Source organism: Cryptomeria japonica, chromosome 9 (assembly GCF_030272615.1).
Source record: "Cryptomeria japonica chromosome 9, Sugi_1.0, whole genome shotgun sequence".
Taxonomy (NCBI): Eukaryota; Viridiplantae; Streptophyta; class Pinopsida; order Cupressales; family Cupressaceae; genus Cryptomeria; species Cryptomeria japonica.
This window is the reverse complement of record NC_081413.1, coordinates 273,272,740-273,293,002: the sequence shown is the minus strand read 5'-3', so window position 1 is coordinate 273,293,002 and position 20,263 is coordinate 273,272,740. Positions and strand designations below refer to the sequence as shown.

Sequence of the window (20,263 nt, the reverse complement as noted above, 5' to 3'; positions counted from 1 at the left end):
ACACCATATTCATTGGTCTATGGTACATAAGCAATACTACTTATTGAAATAGAACTACCATCTTTAAGAGTCTTCTTAAAACACATCATATCAGAGGAAGGCTATCGGGTTGCAAGATTACAAGAGCTTGAAATGCTCGATGAAAAGAGACAAATTTCTTTAAATCATTTGCAAGGTTAACAGAACAGATTGAGAAGGAGTTATAATAAATGAGTACGCCCAATGAATTTTCAAGTGGGAGATCTAGTTCTCAAGGAGAACCAAAGGAACCTAGCAGAACATGAAAAGCCAAGGAAGTTTGAACCTAATTGGCTATGGCCTTTTATCATAACAAGGGTTATAGGAAATGGAGCATATAATTTGGCTACCATGGAGTGAGATCCACTCCCTGGCCCTATGAACAACATGCACCTTAAACGATATTATATCTAAGGGTTGGGTTATTTTAGGTTTTACTTTTCGTATTGCATCTCATTTTATTCAAATAACTGCATGGCATATAGTTTATGCATTAACATATAGAAGCATCAATAAAACAAGGCAACTGTCCAAGTTTATCATTCGTTTGCATTCAAGAGAAACAAGGATCGTCTCCTTTCTTAGATATTTGGACATGAAGTCTTTGAGGTCCTAAGGTCATTCATTTTCAACATTACCTTGTGACAATGCTTTAATTATGGTTGGGTAGTGATTTCACTATTTGAGACTTGTTAACCAAAAATCTATCAATTGCTATATCTCAAACACATTTACAAAATCTCTATTTCATTTGAGACACCTAGTTGATCATATGACTAGTGAAAAACCTAAAATTCTACTTCAGCGCCGCTGTAATTGTCACACCTAAGTAGGTTTCATTACTTACAAGTCAAGGCAAGAAAATACAAAAGAAAAAGTGTTATGCTAAATATTCATCTTAAGAAAAAAGAGCAATGATATATAATTGAAATATCATGCATACAAAGTGCGACAAAAAACTTGACTATGGGAACATGCGAGTAACTCCATCAGGGCTATGGACGTCTACTGGTAATGGAGCATTATTTGAGAAATTACAGTCTATAACCTCGTCGGAGCTCTAAAAGCTTGCTAGCAGTGAGGCTATATTCGAGATGCTTTTGAAGTTAGAATAATCCATGTAGCTAGTCATATAGGACGCTAAAGATCTTTAGTGAACACAAGAGCAGGAATTAACTCATTTGCACACACATGGGCAAAAGAAGATGAAAGTTTCAAGAACGAATGGGGAAGTTTTCTTCCTCTCTATTTCTAAATCCTAGTCACTAAGTGTGTTAATTTGGATGTTCCAAGGGACCTTAAGGATCGATTGATCGCTTATCTATGAAATGTTTTGTACCTCCAATTCAATTGGTGTATTACAAAATGCTAAACAAACATAGTCATCCATTTTCAAATAGGAAATGTATCTTCATCATGCATATTGCATTGACATAGGTCATGTCAAAAAAATTCATTGTCTCCACATGCATTCTGCAGATCATCATGTCATATAGGTTTGCACACTGGGGGCATAACTTAAAAAATCCTAAAAATCATATAAAGGCCTGGGAAAATCCTAAAAATCAGATAATGTCCTGAAAAAATCAAACCTAAAACATTCAGAAAAGGTCCTAAAATAATCAAACCTAAAACATCAGATAAAGGCCCTGAAAAAATCAAACAAAAAATATTCACATATAATATCCTGAAAATATCCAAAAACATCCATATAATGTCCTGAAAAAATCCAAAAACATTCACATATAATGTCCTGAAAATATCCAAAAACGTCCATATAATGTCCTAAAAATATCAAAAAACATCCATATAATGTCTTGGAAAAAACAACCAAAAGCATTCAAATATCAATCTACAAAATCCAAAAACAATAAAAAATCAATAAAAAAACTTGCAATAAAATCTCTCACAAGATTCAAACATCCTAGCAGATATCGAACAGACACTTCGCACGAAGTTAACAAAGGATACGACTATCCAGTCAAACATCTGCAATCAACTAATCAAATTGTCTTATCAATCGTATCATATCCATATCAAGTGATCATTATCTTGTCTTAAACAAAAGAGGATACACTCGAAATCAAACAGGTCAGTCTTAAACGATGTCTGCAACTTTCTGAGATCAAACATTATCAACTATCACATCAAGCAACTGGGAATGAAGGCACAAGATTAGTATAGCTGTTGAATTTTGTCCGGGTCAATCTTTATCTTTTATCATTTGGCGACAAATTATGTTCCTATGCTACTCAAGGATGTCCATAGGTGACTAGAGGAGCCATGATGTGCATTAACTTTTTCTTTGTTTGTTGTTTGTGGTGTGGACCAATGAAGTTCTGGGGTAATAGTTCAAGTGGGTATCTGTGTTGGTACGTTCATTCGACAAATATCCTATGCAAAAGTCAGGGATAGTTATGCTTGTGACTATCCCACATACCTCGACCCCCGACATTATTCTCAAAATGGAGGGTTCACTCCTTGTCTGCTATGTGTTTGTTTCTTCAATGAGATATCTTTACATCTTGGTTCCTTATACCCTGATGTGCAAAGCTCCATTGTTACATAATAAGGCTCGGTGATGAATATATATTGCGCTATGAATAAAGGCACAAAAGTTCATGAAAACCATCATCTTCATTCTCATATCAATCATCCTCAATTGCTTCTAATTCTCATATTTCAATTTATTTCATTCTAAGGTTCATTCTCTCATATTCTATCTCAATATCATCTTCACATCACCTATCTCTATCTCTAACTATTCTTCTATCTAACATTCTTCTTTTTTCAAGAGATCATTCATACCTTTAATGCATAAACAATCTCTCGAGGGGGTATTACACCCTAAGTATTACCGGGGCATACTAGGGCAATTTTTTTAATTTTCTTTGAAACAATATTGTTCTAACATTGTCTCAAAGAGGGTTAAATGTAGACACCTAAAAAATGTCTCATTGATCATGTGCTAATTATTCGTCTAATTGATTAAATAATTATTTAATTATTTAATTAAGTTAATTAATATTATTCTTCTAAATTCATATTTCTTCATCATCTTACTAATTATTTCAATTTCAATTCTATCATCATTTAATTATTTAAACCATTTTCTAATGTTAATTAAATATTTATTATTTAATTAATTATGATTATTAATCCCTCAATTTAAATAATCTTTATTATTTAAATAAATTAATTATTAATTCTCAATTTCTATCTCTAATCATCTAATCATTAACCCTTTTCTAAGTATTAATTAAATATTTATTATTTAATTAATTGTGATTTTAATCCTTTAATTTAAATAATCTTTATTATTTAAATAAATTCAATTTCTACATAGTTAAATAGTTTCTTTAAATTATTTAATTAACTAATTTATTCTTCAAATTCTAATTCCAAATCCCCAATTTCTAATTTCATATTTCCTCTAATTTCACTAATTTAATTCAAATTCTAATTCAAATTCATATTCTTCTATATTTCTTCTAATTTCAAATATATGTGCATGATTTCAAAAATAAAATTGAAAATCAAAGTCAAGTTCTAAATATATTCAAATAGCAAATTGAATTTAAAATAAATTCAATATTTGAATTAAATCTCATGCAAAGATTAAATTGAAAATCAAAGTCAAGGTGCAAGCACATGCTAAATTAATTAATTTAATCAATCAATTAATTAAATTAATTATCTTTTCAATTCCTATTTTTATCTTCTACTTTGGTTTTTTCTAAAAAGCATTCAATCAGTCATCTCAGCTAACTATTCCAACTATTCCATCTATTTTAATTGATCATTTCAATTAATTGATTAATTACATCATTTTCTTTAATTCTTTCCAATCATTCTTTTTCTATCTTCCAGTTAGCTTTTTCTAAATAAAGCTTTCTTTGACATCAATTAATTATCCTCCAATCATTCTTTTTCATCTTTCAATCAATTTTTTTCTCAACCAGTTAACTCATTTATATATTCAATCAATTCTATTCCACCTCCCAAATCAACAGTTCAACTATCAATCAACATGTGAGCTCACCTAAGTTCCACCTCTCAATCAATCCTCTCCAAAAATCTATAAATTGACCATTCAATCTCCATTTTCAACAATCATGAACTTCGAATCTTTGTGTCATTTGCAGGTTGCCAGCGTGATATCTGAGAGCCACCATACCACAAAGAGAAGAAGAACAATGGAAGCCATGATGCACAATAGGGAGTTTTACATTGTTTAGAATTATTCTATTATGCATCTATTTTCATTGAGTTTTTTTTAGAATTCTTTGATTAGATAAGGATTCGTGATTTCCCTCTTGATTTGTAGTTAATTACATGATGAATTTTACATACAATAGTAGGCAGTTTCTTTCTAGAGAGTGTTTGGTCATTTTTCAATTTATTGAGTAAAACTATCAATTTCTCAATATTTAGATAAATAATATGTCATTTCTTAAAAAACAAACTCATTATTTTGTTTACTTTTTTTTTAATTTGTATTTTTAATTTTTCTAATACAAAATTTTCTAATTTGTCATTTTTTCTTTTTCTTTTAACACAAATTAATTCAATAATTTCTACTCTTGATATGACTTGTGAATATTTATATGATTTCATTGTCTTTTTTTTTTAATTGATAATATTGGATTTTTTAAATTAAAGGAAAATTACATCTTCAAAAAAGAAACAGTTTGCTGTCATGAAACCACCCACCAATCGCCCAAAACATTCACAAAGACAAACGCCCACCCAAACCACTGTACATACCAGTCCAAAATGCCTACAGTAGAACTACATTATAGTGAATCAATATAGTATGAAAATCAAAATTAAAAAGTATGAATAGAGAAACGAGAACAAACTCCCCAAATGACCAACAACATAGATAAATCACACACTACCCGGAAGGACTGCCAGGGTTTGTCCTCTTCCCGCCAATGCCACCTTCGTGCACCTGGACCTTGGCCTCAACCTTCGGCCAATCGCTTCCTCATCCCCTACTTCCACCCGAGCCCTCCGAATTACCTCTTCCAACTCCACAATCTATGTGAACATTTTCAACACCTCTCACTCTCTCCTCACCGCCTCTTTGTACCTAGCCTTCACCTCCTCCCATCGCCTAAGAAATGGGATATACCTGTCCCTCAAATCTTGATGGTCCACCAACCTTTCAAAGACATCAAAGCCTTCACCCGTAACGACCCACTCCAACAATGACTTCATGTTTACCGGATACTCCTCTAGTATAACTTCCTTTATGACCTTTCAGACCTGTTCACAGGAAGAGTCTAACTGAAGACCCCACGCCGTGATGAGGGAATATAAATCCACTCGGGTTCGATAATGGTGACCAATTACCCCTCGATAATGGTGACCAATTACCCCCAAATCTTCCCCCAGAACCAACTGCACGCTCCTAATCAATAGAGGGTCCTTCGAATGAAACATGTTCTTTAGCCTCCGCTTTGAAATCAGACCCCAAAAGGCAGTAAGAAGTTTTATTGTCTTTAGTGTAAAATTTGCCTCCATTGCAACCAAAAAACCAAGTTGTCAAACTAAAAAACTGCCAAAAAAAGCCCCACTTGCAGACCAAAAAACTTCTTGAATGCGCAAGGACTGACTCCCACTTCCCCAATTATCTTTCATAAATGTATTCCTTACACTGTCGCCACTGTAAAAATTATCGACATTAATTGCCAACCTCAAATGAGTCAGCCTAAGCTCTTGGGAGGATAACTAGGTGCCCACATCACACACATTTCATTAACCGACAAGTACAAAAATGTATAGGTTGATTAAGGCTACCATTGGACAATGTCATCATCACCCCCCCCGCCCCCCACCATCTCGTCACACATCTATCCAATTCACACACCACATTGGATAAAACATCTACCACCATATTCCCCCACTCCTAACATGAGAGATACGAAAATCCTGAAAAAACACTCAATTTTGAGCAGATTATTGAAATAAATTTATTTATTTGCCAACTCGGAGAAACATATTTCACAATCACATCCACCACCACTTGAGAGTCACCTTCAAGATGCACTTGTAGAATGCTCATGTTGTTGGTCAATTCCACTGCTAAAAGAGTTCCTTGTGCTTCAACCTCATTATTTGTCCCATCTTGCAACCTCTACGCTCCTTTGAAAAGGATCTTCCCCTCCTTATCATGAGCAACACACTCGACACCTGAAATACTTGGGTTACCTCTTGACGCCCCACCAAAATTGATCTTAATCCACCCCTTCTTCAGCCTAGCCCACATCTCTTCACCTCTCCTGACCACCTTACTTGAAGGATGAACCCTAGAGAACCCATGAATGGGTCTACACTGAATCAAAGGCCAACAAGATTGAAATGTTTATCAGCCATACTATAAGGATGCTTTAGGAAATTATGAGTAACTATCACCGTCGATACAAATTCTGAAATAGCTCGTTCTATTCTATCACACAATCTTTCTATCAACTTAGCCTTATCTTGAAAAATTTGCCCGTTCCTCTCTTTCCAGATTTCCCACACCACTATCGAGGGCGAAATAGTCCAAATGCTAGCAAAAACCGATTTCCTATGCTCAATAAACCAACTCTTAAATAGGTCAATTACCTTCTCTGGAAGAGGGACTTCCCACCCCAATTTATTTAGAAGGAACTTCCATACATTATGAACCATGTCACATTGTAATAGAAGATGATCCAAAGATTCATCTGCTTCTTTGCACAAAATGCATTGGAAAGGGCCATTAAAATCCAATCTACTTAGTCTGTCCCCCATCAATATTATCTTATTCAACACTAACCATGTGAGCACACCCGCCTTCGGTAAGCATTTGGAGCTCTAGGATAGCTTAGTTGGCCACTCCTTATTAACCATTGACTTTTCAATAAGATTATAGCCCAATTTGATTGAGTAATTCTTAGATTTTGATCGACACCATTTTAAGACATCCTCCTTTGGGGAGAGATATGACCAGTATTCATTGAGAATACCCTTAAGGGAGTTGGCAAGGGAAAAAATTCTACATCCTTCTAGACCCATTCTTCTACACCATTCCTCCTCACTTTAACCATGTAATCACTAACCTTAGAACCCCAATGAGCTTCAACCACTTGCCTAATTTGCTCCACATCCGTTCTCAAAGACAAAGAAGGTCTTTCGTCCCATAAATCTGTTCAAAAATTTGCTTTTTCTCCATTCCCCAACTGCCATGTAATATACTCAATGATCACTTTTCTATAGGAAACAAGGAAATTCCATATTGTCGATCCCCTCGGGAGATCCCGAATAGTAAAGATTCTCTCCCTGCTAAACAAATCCAGATATTTGTGCTTCAGATTTTGCACCCACTTCTGATCCAGTTTCAAATATATTTACATATTAATTTTCTCTCATCGCTTCATTCAGGAAGCTCCAATTTCTCAAACTTGCACCTCCTGACAACTTTGGTTGACAAACCTTGTCCCATGCCACCAATGGTATCTTGTCTTGCTCACTCTTACCATTCCAAAAAAAAATTCTCATACACTAATTAATGCCTTTAACAAATTTATCTGGTATTTTTAAACACATCATAGAGTAGATTGGAGTTGTAGAAAGAACTGATTTCAAAAGCAACAGTCTACTCGTCGAGGTCAACCACTTACTCTTCCAACCTTCTAGTCTATTAACACAATTGTCCATTGATCTATGCCACATTCCAACCCTGTTAGGGCCTCCAAAAAGTGAAGTCCTTAGAAACCTTCCCAGGAGGTTCCCCAAAATCTGAACTATCTCCCTTTGCTTCCCCATGAACGTGTTAAGGAAAAAACCATTAGATTTGGACCAATTCATCTGCTGACTTGAGGCTACATAGAAAGAGTCCAGAGCTTTCTTGATGGTGTGAGCTTCTCAAAGAGAGGCATCACCAAACATAATTGTGTCATTAGCAAATTACTGATGGGATACAGGCTCCATACCAGCCGCTACACTAATCCCTCTCCATTGACCATTACTCCTTAGTTGTTTAATATACCTCCCCAAGACCTTAGCTAGAATAATAAAAAGAAAAGGGAAAGAGGATCACCTTGCCACAGACCACGTGAAGTTTGAAAAAAACCTTGTGGGCTCCCATTGACAAGGACAAAGAACCAAGGACCCTCAATGCATGTTTTCACCCGATTCTGCCAATGAGAGGAGAAACCAAATCTTTCCAAAACTAGAATAAAAAAATATCGGTCCACCATGTCATATGCCTTCCTTATATCCAATTTAATCAACATATGGTCAACCTTGGCTGTCCTAACTATGTGAATAGATTCATGGGCGATTATAATGCCTTAGACAATAGATCTCACTGGGACAAAACCACTTTGTTCTTCAGAGATGATCAACTTCAAAAGAGGTTTCAATCAGTTCTTAATAACTTTGGCTGTCACTTTATACAAAACTTTGCATAGAGAGATCGGTCTAAAGTCACCAAAGGAGTCGGGTCTCTCAACTTTAGGGATTAGAGCAATAAAGGTGCAATTAACTTCCTTAGCCACCCAAGCACTTTCCCTGGCCTCCTCTACAACCGCCCAAACATCCGAGCTGATCACCTCCCAAAACTGTTGATAGAAAAAGGTAGGAAAGCCATCGGGCACTAGTGCCTTGTCCCCTACCATTGAAAACACTTCCTGCCTTACTTCCTCAAAGAGAATCGGTCTACACGATACTTGATTTTGATTATCAAAAATCACATGGGGAATATGCTCCAGTAACTGATCCTGCTGTTGTATGTTCAAATTGAGATCTTGTTTGAAAAGTTCACTAAAAAAATCCATCGCTTCCTTGTTAATATCATCCATCTTATCCAAGATGATAGTATCCTTGCTTTTGATAGACGTCACCTTATTCCAGGATCTTCTTTCACTGAGTTGTGAATTTTTTTGTGTTCTTGTCTCCTTCCTTTAGCCAACCTTGTTGGAACTTTTGCTTCCAATACACCTCTTCTTTGGCTAAGATTTCACTGTATTTGGATTTTAGACTCTTCTCTTTGATGAAGATTTCTGACATTGTGCCTTGATCCATAATGACTTCTTGAAGTTCCTCTAGTTCAGCTTCAATGGTAGCTTTATCCACAAAGATATTACCAAATTTGAGCCTATTCCATTCCTTGAGCTTCCTTTTGAGAAACTGTAATTTCTTGAAAAATTGGAAGGCCTTTGAACCATAAATATCTAGGGCTTCCACCCACCACATCTTGACTAAGTCCCTCAGACCAATATCTCTCAACCATATTTTCTCAAATTTGAAGGGGCACCGAATTGGGGCGCTATCCAGCCCCACGAGAAGTTCCACCAAAAAAATGATCTTATGCAACAATCGATTTTATTCTAGCTTCAAAATTTAGTGGCATTTTATCCTAGCTACCTCGCAGGAATAATCTATCCAACTTCTTAGCTATGTGCTCTCCCCCAACTCTGCGATTGGAGCAAGTGAAAGCTCCACTGTTAGTTTTTATCTCTCTCAGCCCGTTCTCAGAGATAAAATGCTAGAAACTAGCTTGTGAGGCTGTAACACCACCTTTCCACCCCTTTTTATTAGCCAAGTCCAAAAAAGCATTGAAATATCCCCAAGAATCACCAGTTCCTACAACAGGTTAAACAAAACCACCGACAATTGCTTCCAAACATCCAGTTGTAGACATGCCTTAGCAAGGCCATAAACATTGATAAGAAAGAATTCACAATTTAGACCGAAAGAATGAATTTTATACAACTGCCATTCTTGGGAATTGATAAGTTCCCCCACCCTTAAAAGAGTTGGGTTCTAGAGGATACCCAGTCCACCGACAACCCCATTTGCATTGGAAAAAATGCCTGCCCTGATCTCCACGACCTCATCAAACTACTCGCATCTTATAAACTCATTTTAGTCTCCTATAAACACACCACATCATGTTTCATCTGATCAAACCCCTGCTTGATCAAACACCTCTTGTCAAGGGAATTGCAACCCTTGACATTCGAGCTTATGAGTTTCATTTTTCTTTAGGAAGGGTTCCTCCCTTCCCTATTGAAAGTTTACATTGCCCCTTTGCATTCCCTGCCATGGCAATTTTGACCTTGTTAGGCTTCCTTCCTCTAGATTTCTTAGCTCCTATATGGGATTTTAAAATCCGAGAATCTGTTTGATTGATGGTACGACTGTCAATAATATCCTCCTCATCAAACAAGCGCCATTCATCCTCCTCTTCCTCCCATACCATATTCTCTAAATCCTCATTAGGAGTCCTTTCCCCATCGTTTAAGTTGGCCTTTCTATCTATTTCCAGCTAATCACTTTCCCCCACAATCTTTTCCTGCTGAACTACTTTCCTCCCTGCATCCAAAGCCTCCATATCTTTCTCCACTTTGTTTAAGGCCTCTTCTACCAAGTTGGCAACTTCAAATTGGCTGGAGACTTGAACCTCATCACTTGGCTTAGCCTTGTTCACTAACCCTTGAGTACCATTCACCCCAATATCTTGGTCATGCATCGTGGAAGGAAAAGCCCCCATGTCCAAACTCTTTACTTGAAAATATTTGTTCTCTTCAGCCACAAATTTTGCCACTATTTCTTCCATCAAAGACTCCACTGCCTTGTCGTTAGGTCCTATAAAACACACCTCCTTCGAGTGCTCGTCTTTGTTGCACACTTTACACCTCTCCTTTTGATCTTCCACCTCAATCTTTTGTACCCAACAACCTGCATTGGTATTGATGTCCAAGCATGTCGGTAAAGGAAAATGGGGTTTCCATCCGATGCAAATTCTCACACACATGCTGAAGTCTTTTTTCTCAACAGCCTCATCCGATTTGATATAAAACCCTAGTTTATTTCCAATCATCTGGAAAATCTCCTCATTCCAATATTCTCTTGGGAGGTTATAGAGGCGCAACCAAATAGGTACTTCTTCTAGAGGGGCCTCAAGGGGGTTAAAATTTGGCTCCCACTCTCTGACATACAAACCTCTACCACCCATGAAGAAGGGACCGTTATTGAAAACTCAATTCTTATCCTTGTTGTCCTCCGTGATTACTAAGAAGAAACTGTTAGACATAGTCCTAATATCCACCTTAAAGCGCCAGTTCTCCTCACACCAGCTCTTAAATCAACCATAAGAGGGCCAATCCCTAATCCATTTCATGAAGAAACCCTTTGCTCTCAGAAAAGAGACCGAGTCACTCCAGCTTTTATTATCCAAAAAGAAAGCCAATTTTTGGGGTTTTTTTTTTGGGGGGGGGGGGGGAGGGTTAGGGCTTACCTTGTTCGAAACCTCCACTCTTGGAATCTTCTTCAACCTCCATTCCTTCTCTCGCACCTTCTGCCATTCCGGCTTCGTCCCTTCTTGAGGGTTTTTTTACGATTACTGAGAGCATCGAAACAATGATATCTAGGTTTCCCAAAACCCTTATTTCCCCATCCATTCTCCCTCCTATTCAGAAACAGTGCATGAAATCTATTCTGATCCTCCCAAACCCATTTCAGCTTCAACTATGAATGAGATACAGTTTGTGCATAGTATCTGGGTCGATCATTAGGTCAAAAATCTCTGAACTCCCTGGGTTGCAGACCTAGCCTCCTTCTTGTCGCCATAACTAGAAATTATTTATCTATAATATGATTGGATGAAAAAAATGGTGTTATTATGATTTCATTGTCTTGACATCATTGGGAGTAAACAAAATTGAATTCCCTACAACATTATTAAAATTAGTAATTATCATACTTTAAATTATTGCTTTGGATTTTATTAGAATTTTAGATTCTTTTTTCATTGTTCATTTGATCTTTTAAGAGAATTGTAAACATCATAGACTTTATCTTGTTACAACTCTTATGACCAAAATATTCCAAGGAAGAACATACATATATTTTTTTTAAAGCTACTTTGCTCATGCTTATGAACACTAGGTAAGCTATAATATCATGATGTCTTTTAGATGAAGAACCCATATATTTCAAGGAGATTAGATTTCCACAATCCATCATGTTTAGTGCTTGTTTTCTAGATTTAATTGTGTAGGATTTTGCTTGCATAAAAGTTTTAGATCACACTTCGTGATCCATCATCAGGATGAGAGAATTGTCTTCAAGTATAACATTTTTCTTCACCCTTTAATTGCTATAATCTATTATAAATTTATGTATAAAATTTTATGTAATAAGTTGATTTTTCTAATCTTAATGAATATAATACTATGATTAAGAGCTTTGCGATATTTATCCTATCTCTTTAAGTGATGCGTACTTATCATTACATGTTACCTTTTTTTTGTGTTAAATAATGCATGCAATTGCTATAACAAAAAAAAAAAATGATTATACTCTTTTTTTTATATTTTGAACTAATTGGTTATTAAAATTTTATAACTATTTAAAATTTAAAATCTAAAAGTCAAATTTACATCTTAGGAACGTTTTTATTCTAATCTAACATATATTTATCTTGATTTCTATATTATATTGTAACTGAAGTAATTAAGAGTTTGAATTTTCTATAATCTATGGTATCAATGCATAGATTTCTAATATATCATCATGATAATAGACATTTCATTTCTGAATAATAGAAGAAGAATAAGAAGAAGAAGACAATTTTAATGTCCATGCTAAGGATAGCCTAGATGGGACATCCCGTCCAATCAAAACCGACTTTTGCATATCAATTCTTTGCCTATGCAAGTTGATGATGAGTGTTCCCGACTTCTCAATATACTCCTCATTGAATAAATTATACCAGGAGCTAGCAGTTAAGATATTAATAAACTTATCCCCACTGTCCTTGAAGGCATCACACTCTAAGATAAAATGCTTTTCAATTTCCATGTTTTCAGAGGTGCAAAAAGTGCAAACCCTTTCTTCCCAAGCCTCTTTTGGCCTTTTCCAACGCCCGGTCTCATAACAGAGTTGATGCGAGTTAGCTCTAAGTTGAGTAATAAGAATTCTAGCTCTCCATGAGATATTAACCCCTATGTAAATTTTTTGAAGATGATCACACCGTGGATCACACATGAGATTGAACTCATTGATATAATATTGTTTCTTTCTTCTTAGCTCGATTCTCCAAATTTTCTTGTAGAACTTATGCATAACGAAGACTTTTATCTCTTTGTTATTTGTGGGGCACATATTCAAATAAATGTTCCATTTACTCATCCATTTGATGTTTTGATGCATCCAAGTCTTCTTTCTTTTGCACAATATGTTATTGAAGACAACCTTAGGCCATTTACCTTTTTCTATTTGCTTGGTTCTTTTAAATAGCTAATGAGGCACACCATAGTGCTATTACACCATAACAATTGTTTCAATTAATATGATATCATAGGGAATTTTAGTTTTAATTTTGAACTTGCTTGTGATTAAACGTTTTGAATTCTCTCGATTTGCTTCCATTGTGAGACTGAGGTATTGCTGGCCCATAGTTCACACCCATAGAAGACAACCGACAACACTTAAAGTCTAAAAAAAGTTTGGATGGTTTTCCAATTACATAACTCTACCACTTGTACATCTATTTTGAAAAAGCATAGAATGCTTTCCAACCTCTTAAAGTTCTTTTCTTCCTTTAGCTTTTCCAACTTAAATTTTTGTTGAAGTCAATTCCAAAATATTTGTAGTCTTCAACTTCTTGAAGAAAGTTGCTTTCAAAATAAAACTTAAACCTGATTTTTGTTTTCTTCTATTAGAAAAAACCACGACTTTCGTTTGTGACTGTTAACTTGCATTCCCACTGCAAAAACACTCCAGAACAAATAGGTAAATACACTTGCAAAATCCAAATACCTCCGAAAAAAACCAAAAAAAACAACAAACAATCAAACTACAAGATGTAATAGAACGGTTATTTTCAAAAAGCTCAGATGTAACAGAAGATTATCCCGTTCGATGTGAAACGTATCTTGGCAACTGTTCCATCATAATAATAGCATGGGTCCCTTTTCCAATGCAGATTAATTAAGCAAAACGAGGTGACAGAATAGGACAGAGGCAAAAGATGAATGAGAAGGACAGAAAGGCGCGAGAGCTCGCTGCAAGCCCCAAACGGAAACTTACAGGCCATTGGCCACCATAAAAGTTAGTGCAATGGGAAAGCAGACTGGAAGATACATAGGACACGTGGCCTTGACTGTACTAGTTATTCCGCGCTTTGTATTTTCAATTGACTCGACATTACAGGACTAAGATTTTCCTCTTTTCACACTCAAGCTCAAATGGGACTTCACCAATCTGCGAGGCCGACGTCAAATTATTTAAGGGCACGCAGGTAGTCTGTTATCTGTCAGAGGAAATGCAGACAGAAATTCCAAACAGGGGGAGAATAAATTATATGGGCTTGGAAGCGTTCTATATGTTTTTTCTCGCTCCGGGATTCGAACCCGAGACGTGGAGGTGCGCTTACGGCGTGGAAACAGTGGGGTTTTTCGAGCCTTTCGCGAAATTTGGGTGAAGTGGCCTGGGGCTTGAGAAATTTTCAGGGTTTTTTCCTAGGGTTCCGGGATTCTGTATAAGTTTTTCTAGGGTTCCGGGGCTGGATTTGATAGAATATGTCTTCATTGACAGTACGTATCTTTTTCCAGGAAGAGGCCATGTGATGTGCGGTTTCAGAAACTAGGGTTTGAATATGCTTTTTAGAAAATAAAGTTGGGGGTTTTCGCGGTTGAATTTGACTGTGTATGCCAAGTTAAGTCACAGGGCTTCCCTAACGCTTTTAAGACTTTTTTTTAACTTGTGGCCTGAAGCAGGGTTTCCATGGCCTGGGAGTTAGTTTTGAGGTGAATGTATGTCTTATTTTGTTATTGGAGAGGAAATTTTCAGCGTTTATATTTTTTGGTAATTTTTTCTGAGTCCTGAAATGTGAAGATCCAAGTTTTTGAACTCTTGGGACAATGCACTGGGGTTTTCTTGAAATTTCTTCATGTTTCGCGCTGGTTTTATGTGCTTTTTGGAGTAGCGGCGATCCTGGGCTCGTTCGACATTAGGGTTTCATTTATTTGATTTTTATTTAGTGATAGTCAAAGTTCAAAGGCAAGTTCCCGATTAAGCTTCTTCAGTTTTAATCTGGTCTGGCGGAGAGGGATACGTTTAAGTGAATCTCATGAACCGTGCATTTCATCCGGTTGCAGGAGGAATTGCCTCAGCCTCGAGAACAATGAAAGCCCAATAGTCTCACCTCAGCATACCTGACAAGAAGGCTTTACATACCCAATCGGCAAGGTCGCAGACTGACAAGGATGGGAAAAAGTATTGGCCTTTTCTTGGCTAAGGTTATTGTTTCTGTGGTTCCACTGCTGTCTCTCTTGTTGATTCAAGGTAGTGCGACTGAAACGGATATTCAATGCCTGAAAACTTTAAAGAGGAATTTGAAGGATCCTAACGACTATCTTTCTACCTGGAAGTTTGAAAATCTCCCTGAGGGGTATATCTGCAACTTTGTAGGAGTGGACTGCTGGCATCCGAACGAGAATAGGGTTTTGAACATCAAACTCCCTGGCATGGGTCTGGAGGGTGATTTCCCATTGGGGTTTAATTATTGCACCACAATGACAGGGCTGGATCTCTCTGATAATAAATTTACAGGGCCTATCCCTGTAAACCTTCCAAAATGGATTCAATATCTGACTTCCTTAGATCTTTCTCAGAACAATTTTGTAGGCACAATTCCTCGAGAGGTTGCAAACTTGACGTACTTGAACATACTTCATTTACAAAGTAATCAGTTGACTGGCCAGATTCCCTGGGAGCTCACCAGGTTGGAACGACTCAAAGAATTTAATGTAGCGAACAATCGGTTATCAGGGCAGATTCCTACATTTGTACATAAATTTGAAGCAGATAACTTTAATAATAACAGTGATCTCTGTGGAGTCCCTCTGAGGAATTGCAATGAGACATTGCCTGCTAAGAAAAAAAGCCCGGTTATTGCTACGGCTGCATCTGTTACTGGCGTTTCAGTTTTTTTTTTGATTGGATATTCCGTCTGGTGGTTCTTCATTCGATCAGAGCCAAAGGAAATTGTTACTATAGATGAAAGCAAATGGGCCGAGCGGATAAAGGGTCAATTCGCTAAGGTAAGAAAGATGAGATTAATTAATAATTCAGGCAATACTAATCTGAAAGTATACTGGGGCTACTTTACTGTCCTTTCACTTATATTTTCTGAACTGAGAGGCAAATAGTAAATATACATAATTTCTTATTCTCTTATAGAGGTGTTGGAAGATTTGATTCAAATAATAATTTTCTTAATGCCGAATGCTTTTTTATTTATCCTGATAGTTAAGTTAGAAACTTAATGGAGAAATTCTGTTTTTGCTCGTTTACTAACTAAGTTCTGAATAGACTACATGCCAAATTTTTGTTTAGGGTTACTAAAAGTTTTCATATTGAATATTTTATGTTAATTATGGTAGTTAAGGCAGATTGTTATGAGGAAATTTTGTTGTTAAGATCTGTATTAGCTTAGTTCCTTAGAGAATAATTCTCTCTCTTACAAATTCTTTTAATGTTCGGTAGTTAAGGTAGATATTTCATTTTCGTTTCTGCCAATGTAAAGTTACCTGAAGTATCTTTTTATTGTCTTGCACCTGCTTTAGGTTTCCATGTTTGAGAAACCTGTTTCAAAGATTAGTCTGGCTGATCTTATGGTGGCCACAAATGAGTTCAGCACCGAAAACATCATAGGTACAGGAAGAACTGGCACAATGTATAAGGCAACGTTGCCAGATGGTTCTATATTGGCAATCAAAAGGTTGCAACCATCTGCACAGACTGACAAGAAATTCAAGTCTGAAATGATTACTCTTGGGCAATTACATCACCGAAATTTGGTTCCACTTCTTGGCTACTGTGTTGCAAAAGGAGAGAAGCTTCTGGTTTACATGCACATGCCTAATGGAACCTTGTATGAAAAACTTCATGTTGTTGAGTCAGATGGTAATAGTATAGACTGGCCCAAAAGGTTAAAAATAGCAATTGGTGCAGCTAGAGGATTGGCTTGGCTTCACCATAGCTGCAATCCTAGGGTTATCCATCGCAATGTAAGTTCTAAATGCATATTATTGAATGAAGATTATGAACCGAGGATAACAGACTTTGGGCTTGCTCGGTTGATGAATCCTGTAGATACCCATCTTAGCACATTTGTCAATGGTGATTTTGGCGATTTGGGTTATGTAGCACCAGAATACATGCGCACCTTGGTTGCCACTTTGAAGGGGGATGTCTTTAGTTTTGGGGTTGTTCTTCTAGAGTTGGTTACTGGACAGAAACCTGTTGAAGTTGAAAACATACATGAAAGTTTCAAGGGTAATTTAGTAGATTGGATCAGCTATCTTTCAAAACATGGTAATGTTCAGGAAGCCATCGACAAAGCTTTGATTGGCAGGGGATATGATGAAGAGCTTCTACAAGTTCTGAAGGTGGCTACTAACTGTGTTCTTTCTCCACACAAGGAGAGGCCTTCTATGTATGAGGTTTACCATCTGCTAAGAGCCATTGGTGAGAATTACAACTTTTCAGATCAGTATGATGATATACCTCTTGTATCAGATACTGCTGAGCGTGATTACTCAAATGAGCTTATAGTGGCAATCGAACCAAAGTGAAATTTGGCAACAGCTATGAGTACCTTTCAGGAAGTCTTTGGCAAATGGCGAAGATGACTCAGATTCTTAACTGTAACATTGCTGTGGGAGCTGAGCTACGGCCTGAATATAATGATGGATTGATAGTCTGCTACCTCCTTTCAAAATGTTTGCTAGCCAAATTAATCTTGAAGACTTATCATGTAACATCATGAAAGTGTTCTCATCTCTGCAAGAGAACATGAATTGCTTCTTGAAACATGCCAGAGGATTCATTGGCAGATTATTATAACTTATATGTTCTAAATTATTTATGGCTGAATTTTGTTGGGCAATAGAACCCAAGGTAAGAAATTAGTCGTATTCAGTTCTATTTTATATTTTATCATATATGGTTGCAAAATTTCCACGGGTACATCTGTTTTAAAAAACAAAAAAGCTTGTTTGGAAATTGGAACTGGTTTGTTAGTTAACAACTTGTACTCATGATAAACATCTATCTATGTGTGGCAATGGAAGTACAGGTTTGTGTTAAGGCTTCTAATTTTAGGAGGAACACATCCATGCATGTAGATAAATAATATTTAGATTCTAGACATTTGACATGTCTTTCATGCCCGCGTCTATTGAAGGCCTCTTTGATTTTGTCTTGCCATAAAATGGTAGATGAAGCTCCAGCATTTATTGTTGTCTAGATAAATTTAAACTTATATCTAGACATTTTGGATGTCTTTTTATGCCTGCATTTATTGAAGGCTTTTTCCATACATGGTCTGGCCATAGAACGGGAGTGAAGGTGTGTGCCTAGAGTAGTTAAAGAACAACATTAATTTTCTTGATTTATTGCTGGATTTGTTCTTGTACTTCACATTTTATGCATGCATATATTGAAGGCTTTTTTCATTTTCACTTGCCATAAAATGGGAGATGAAGGTCCATCACTTTATCTCTCTAGATAGATTAGATCTGGACATTTGGCATCTCTTTTTATGCCCTCATCTTTTGAAGGCTTTTGTCCGTTCATTGTCTGGTCATAAAATGGGATCAAGGTACATCACTTTATGCCTTAGCCTAGAGCAGTTTAAAGACAACGCTCAGCCTCTTGAATATTTGCTGGATATCTTGTTGTGCTCTTGGATTTGAATATGATCCAATTTTGGTTCAGTTGATTCCCATCCTTAAATTGGATTATTTTGGAGCATTTTATTCAAATCCCCTTCTAATGAAGAAGTTTAAATGGTTCTGTATTTTGTCACATTTCTGTGAAAAGGAACAAACAACAAGTGTCTAAAAGTAGGATTTTATCTTGTCTGTCTTTGCAAAATACCCAACAAAGTGCAGAGTAGGCAGGTAGGTGGCCTGATTTTTAACAGATCATTTTGTTGTAAAGTTGGAAGTTTGTTTTTTCAATTTTTTTGTAAGGTAGGTACATGCCTGCTGCTTTTGAATGGTGCAAACATGATAAGCAGGCTACATCATTTTTCGTAGTAGCAATTTTATTTCCCTAGAAAAATCTAAGTGGGTGCAGAATGTATTGTAAATTTGTAGCTATTGTATACAATAGCTGTCTTGTCATTTTCTTTACGGATGGCAAAATTGCCTTATGCAGTTAAATAAGATGTCCAGTCAATTTCTTTCAAGCTTTTTGTTTTGACCATTACCTGGTTTCATAGCATTTCTACTTAGAAAAAATAATATGCCGTGTATTTACATCAAACCTGTACATCGTTCCAATTAAACCTCACCGTTCCTTCAAAATTGACTCTGTATTTGTTATTATTACTTTTAAACTTTGTCTTACCATGCCTTGAATCACATTCTGCATGCCAGGAAGTAGTGGAGTACGGAAACACATTCCTGGGCTAACACTGCATTCACAAAGTTAAGGCGGTTCCCTCAACCATACAAAATACCTATTTTGTTAGGAAAAATGAATTGTATTTTGTATTCCGTTCTTTCTAGCAACAATGCTTGAACTAGAACTTAAAAATCTTGCTTGTGAGAATAATTTTTGTGTTCCTAAAAGATTGCCGGTATCTAAGAATACCTCTACATGGATGTGAATTGCTAGGGAACATGTTTCTTCTAGGTCATCTGTTGGTGGAGATTGACATTATAATCATTCCAAGGATTGAGATGCTACAAACAAGTGTATAGATGGCCTAGATAATCTTGAAGCAAAAGCCTTTCTGTATAGTGCATCAATCAAAATTTTGCTCTCCTTAAATGCTCTTATGATTGCACATGGACTAGGATGAGGGAGGATGATAAATAAGTGCAATTGAATGTTAGTAAATACAAGGAGAATACATTAAATTTTGCCAAATGCGTGCTTAGTTTGCTCAGAATGACTGGTGAAATAGATGAGAGTTGGCTGAGTTTCAATTTGAATTTTAAAATGAGGGGTTAGACATTATGGATACGAGATCAATCTTGTTCCAGTGAGATTGAATTAGGGTAATAAAACATGAAATTTTGAGTGTGGAATGAATAGATATAGGAGGTGCAATAAATGAACGCATGGAAGTGTGGAAATGGATTAAGTATGAATGCAACTTAGAATGTGTGTAAATAAAGATAGGTGAAAGCTAATGAAATGAGACATACTTGGCACATGATTGCATCATTTGTTGATATATAATTGC

At 36.3% G+C, this 20,263-nt stretch overlaps 1 protein-coding gene across 1 annotated transcript; it reads left to right on the top strand.

Annotated features, from left to right (window-relative positions):
* The first annotated feature begins 13,997 nt into the window (after window positions 1–13,997).
* Window positions 13,998–18,006, top strand: LOC131032995 (probably inactive leucine-rich repeat receptor-like protein kinase At5g48380). The gene is made up of 2 exons (XM_057964094.2): window positions 13,998–16,103; window positions 16,629–18,006. Exons 1-2 carry the CDS (start codon window positions 15,267–15,269, stop codon window positions 17,637–17,639), a joined length of 1,848 nt encoding a protein of 615 aa, XP_057820077.2. The 5' UTR covers window positions 13,998–15,266; the 3' UTR covers window positions 17,640–18,006.
* Window positions 18,007–20,263: the final 2,257 nt, after the last annotated feature.

Coding starts and splice junctions, on each gene's coding strand:
- LOC131032995 (XM_057964094.2), top strand. CDS start 15,267: ATGGGAAAAAGTATTGGCCTTTTCTTGGCTAAGGTTATTGTTTCTGTG. Junction 16,104..16,628: donor TAAAGGGTCAATTCGCTAAG/GTAAGAAAGATG, acceptor CACCTGCTTTAG/GTTTCCATGTTTGAGAAACC.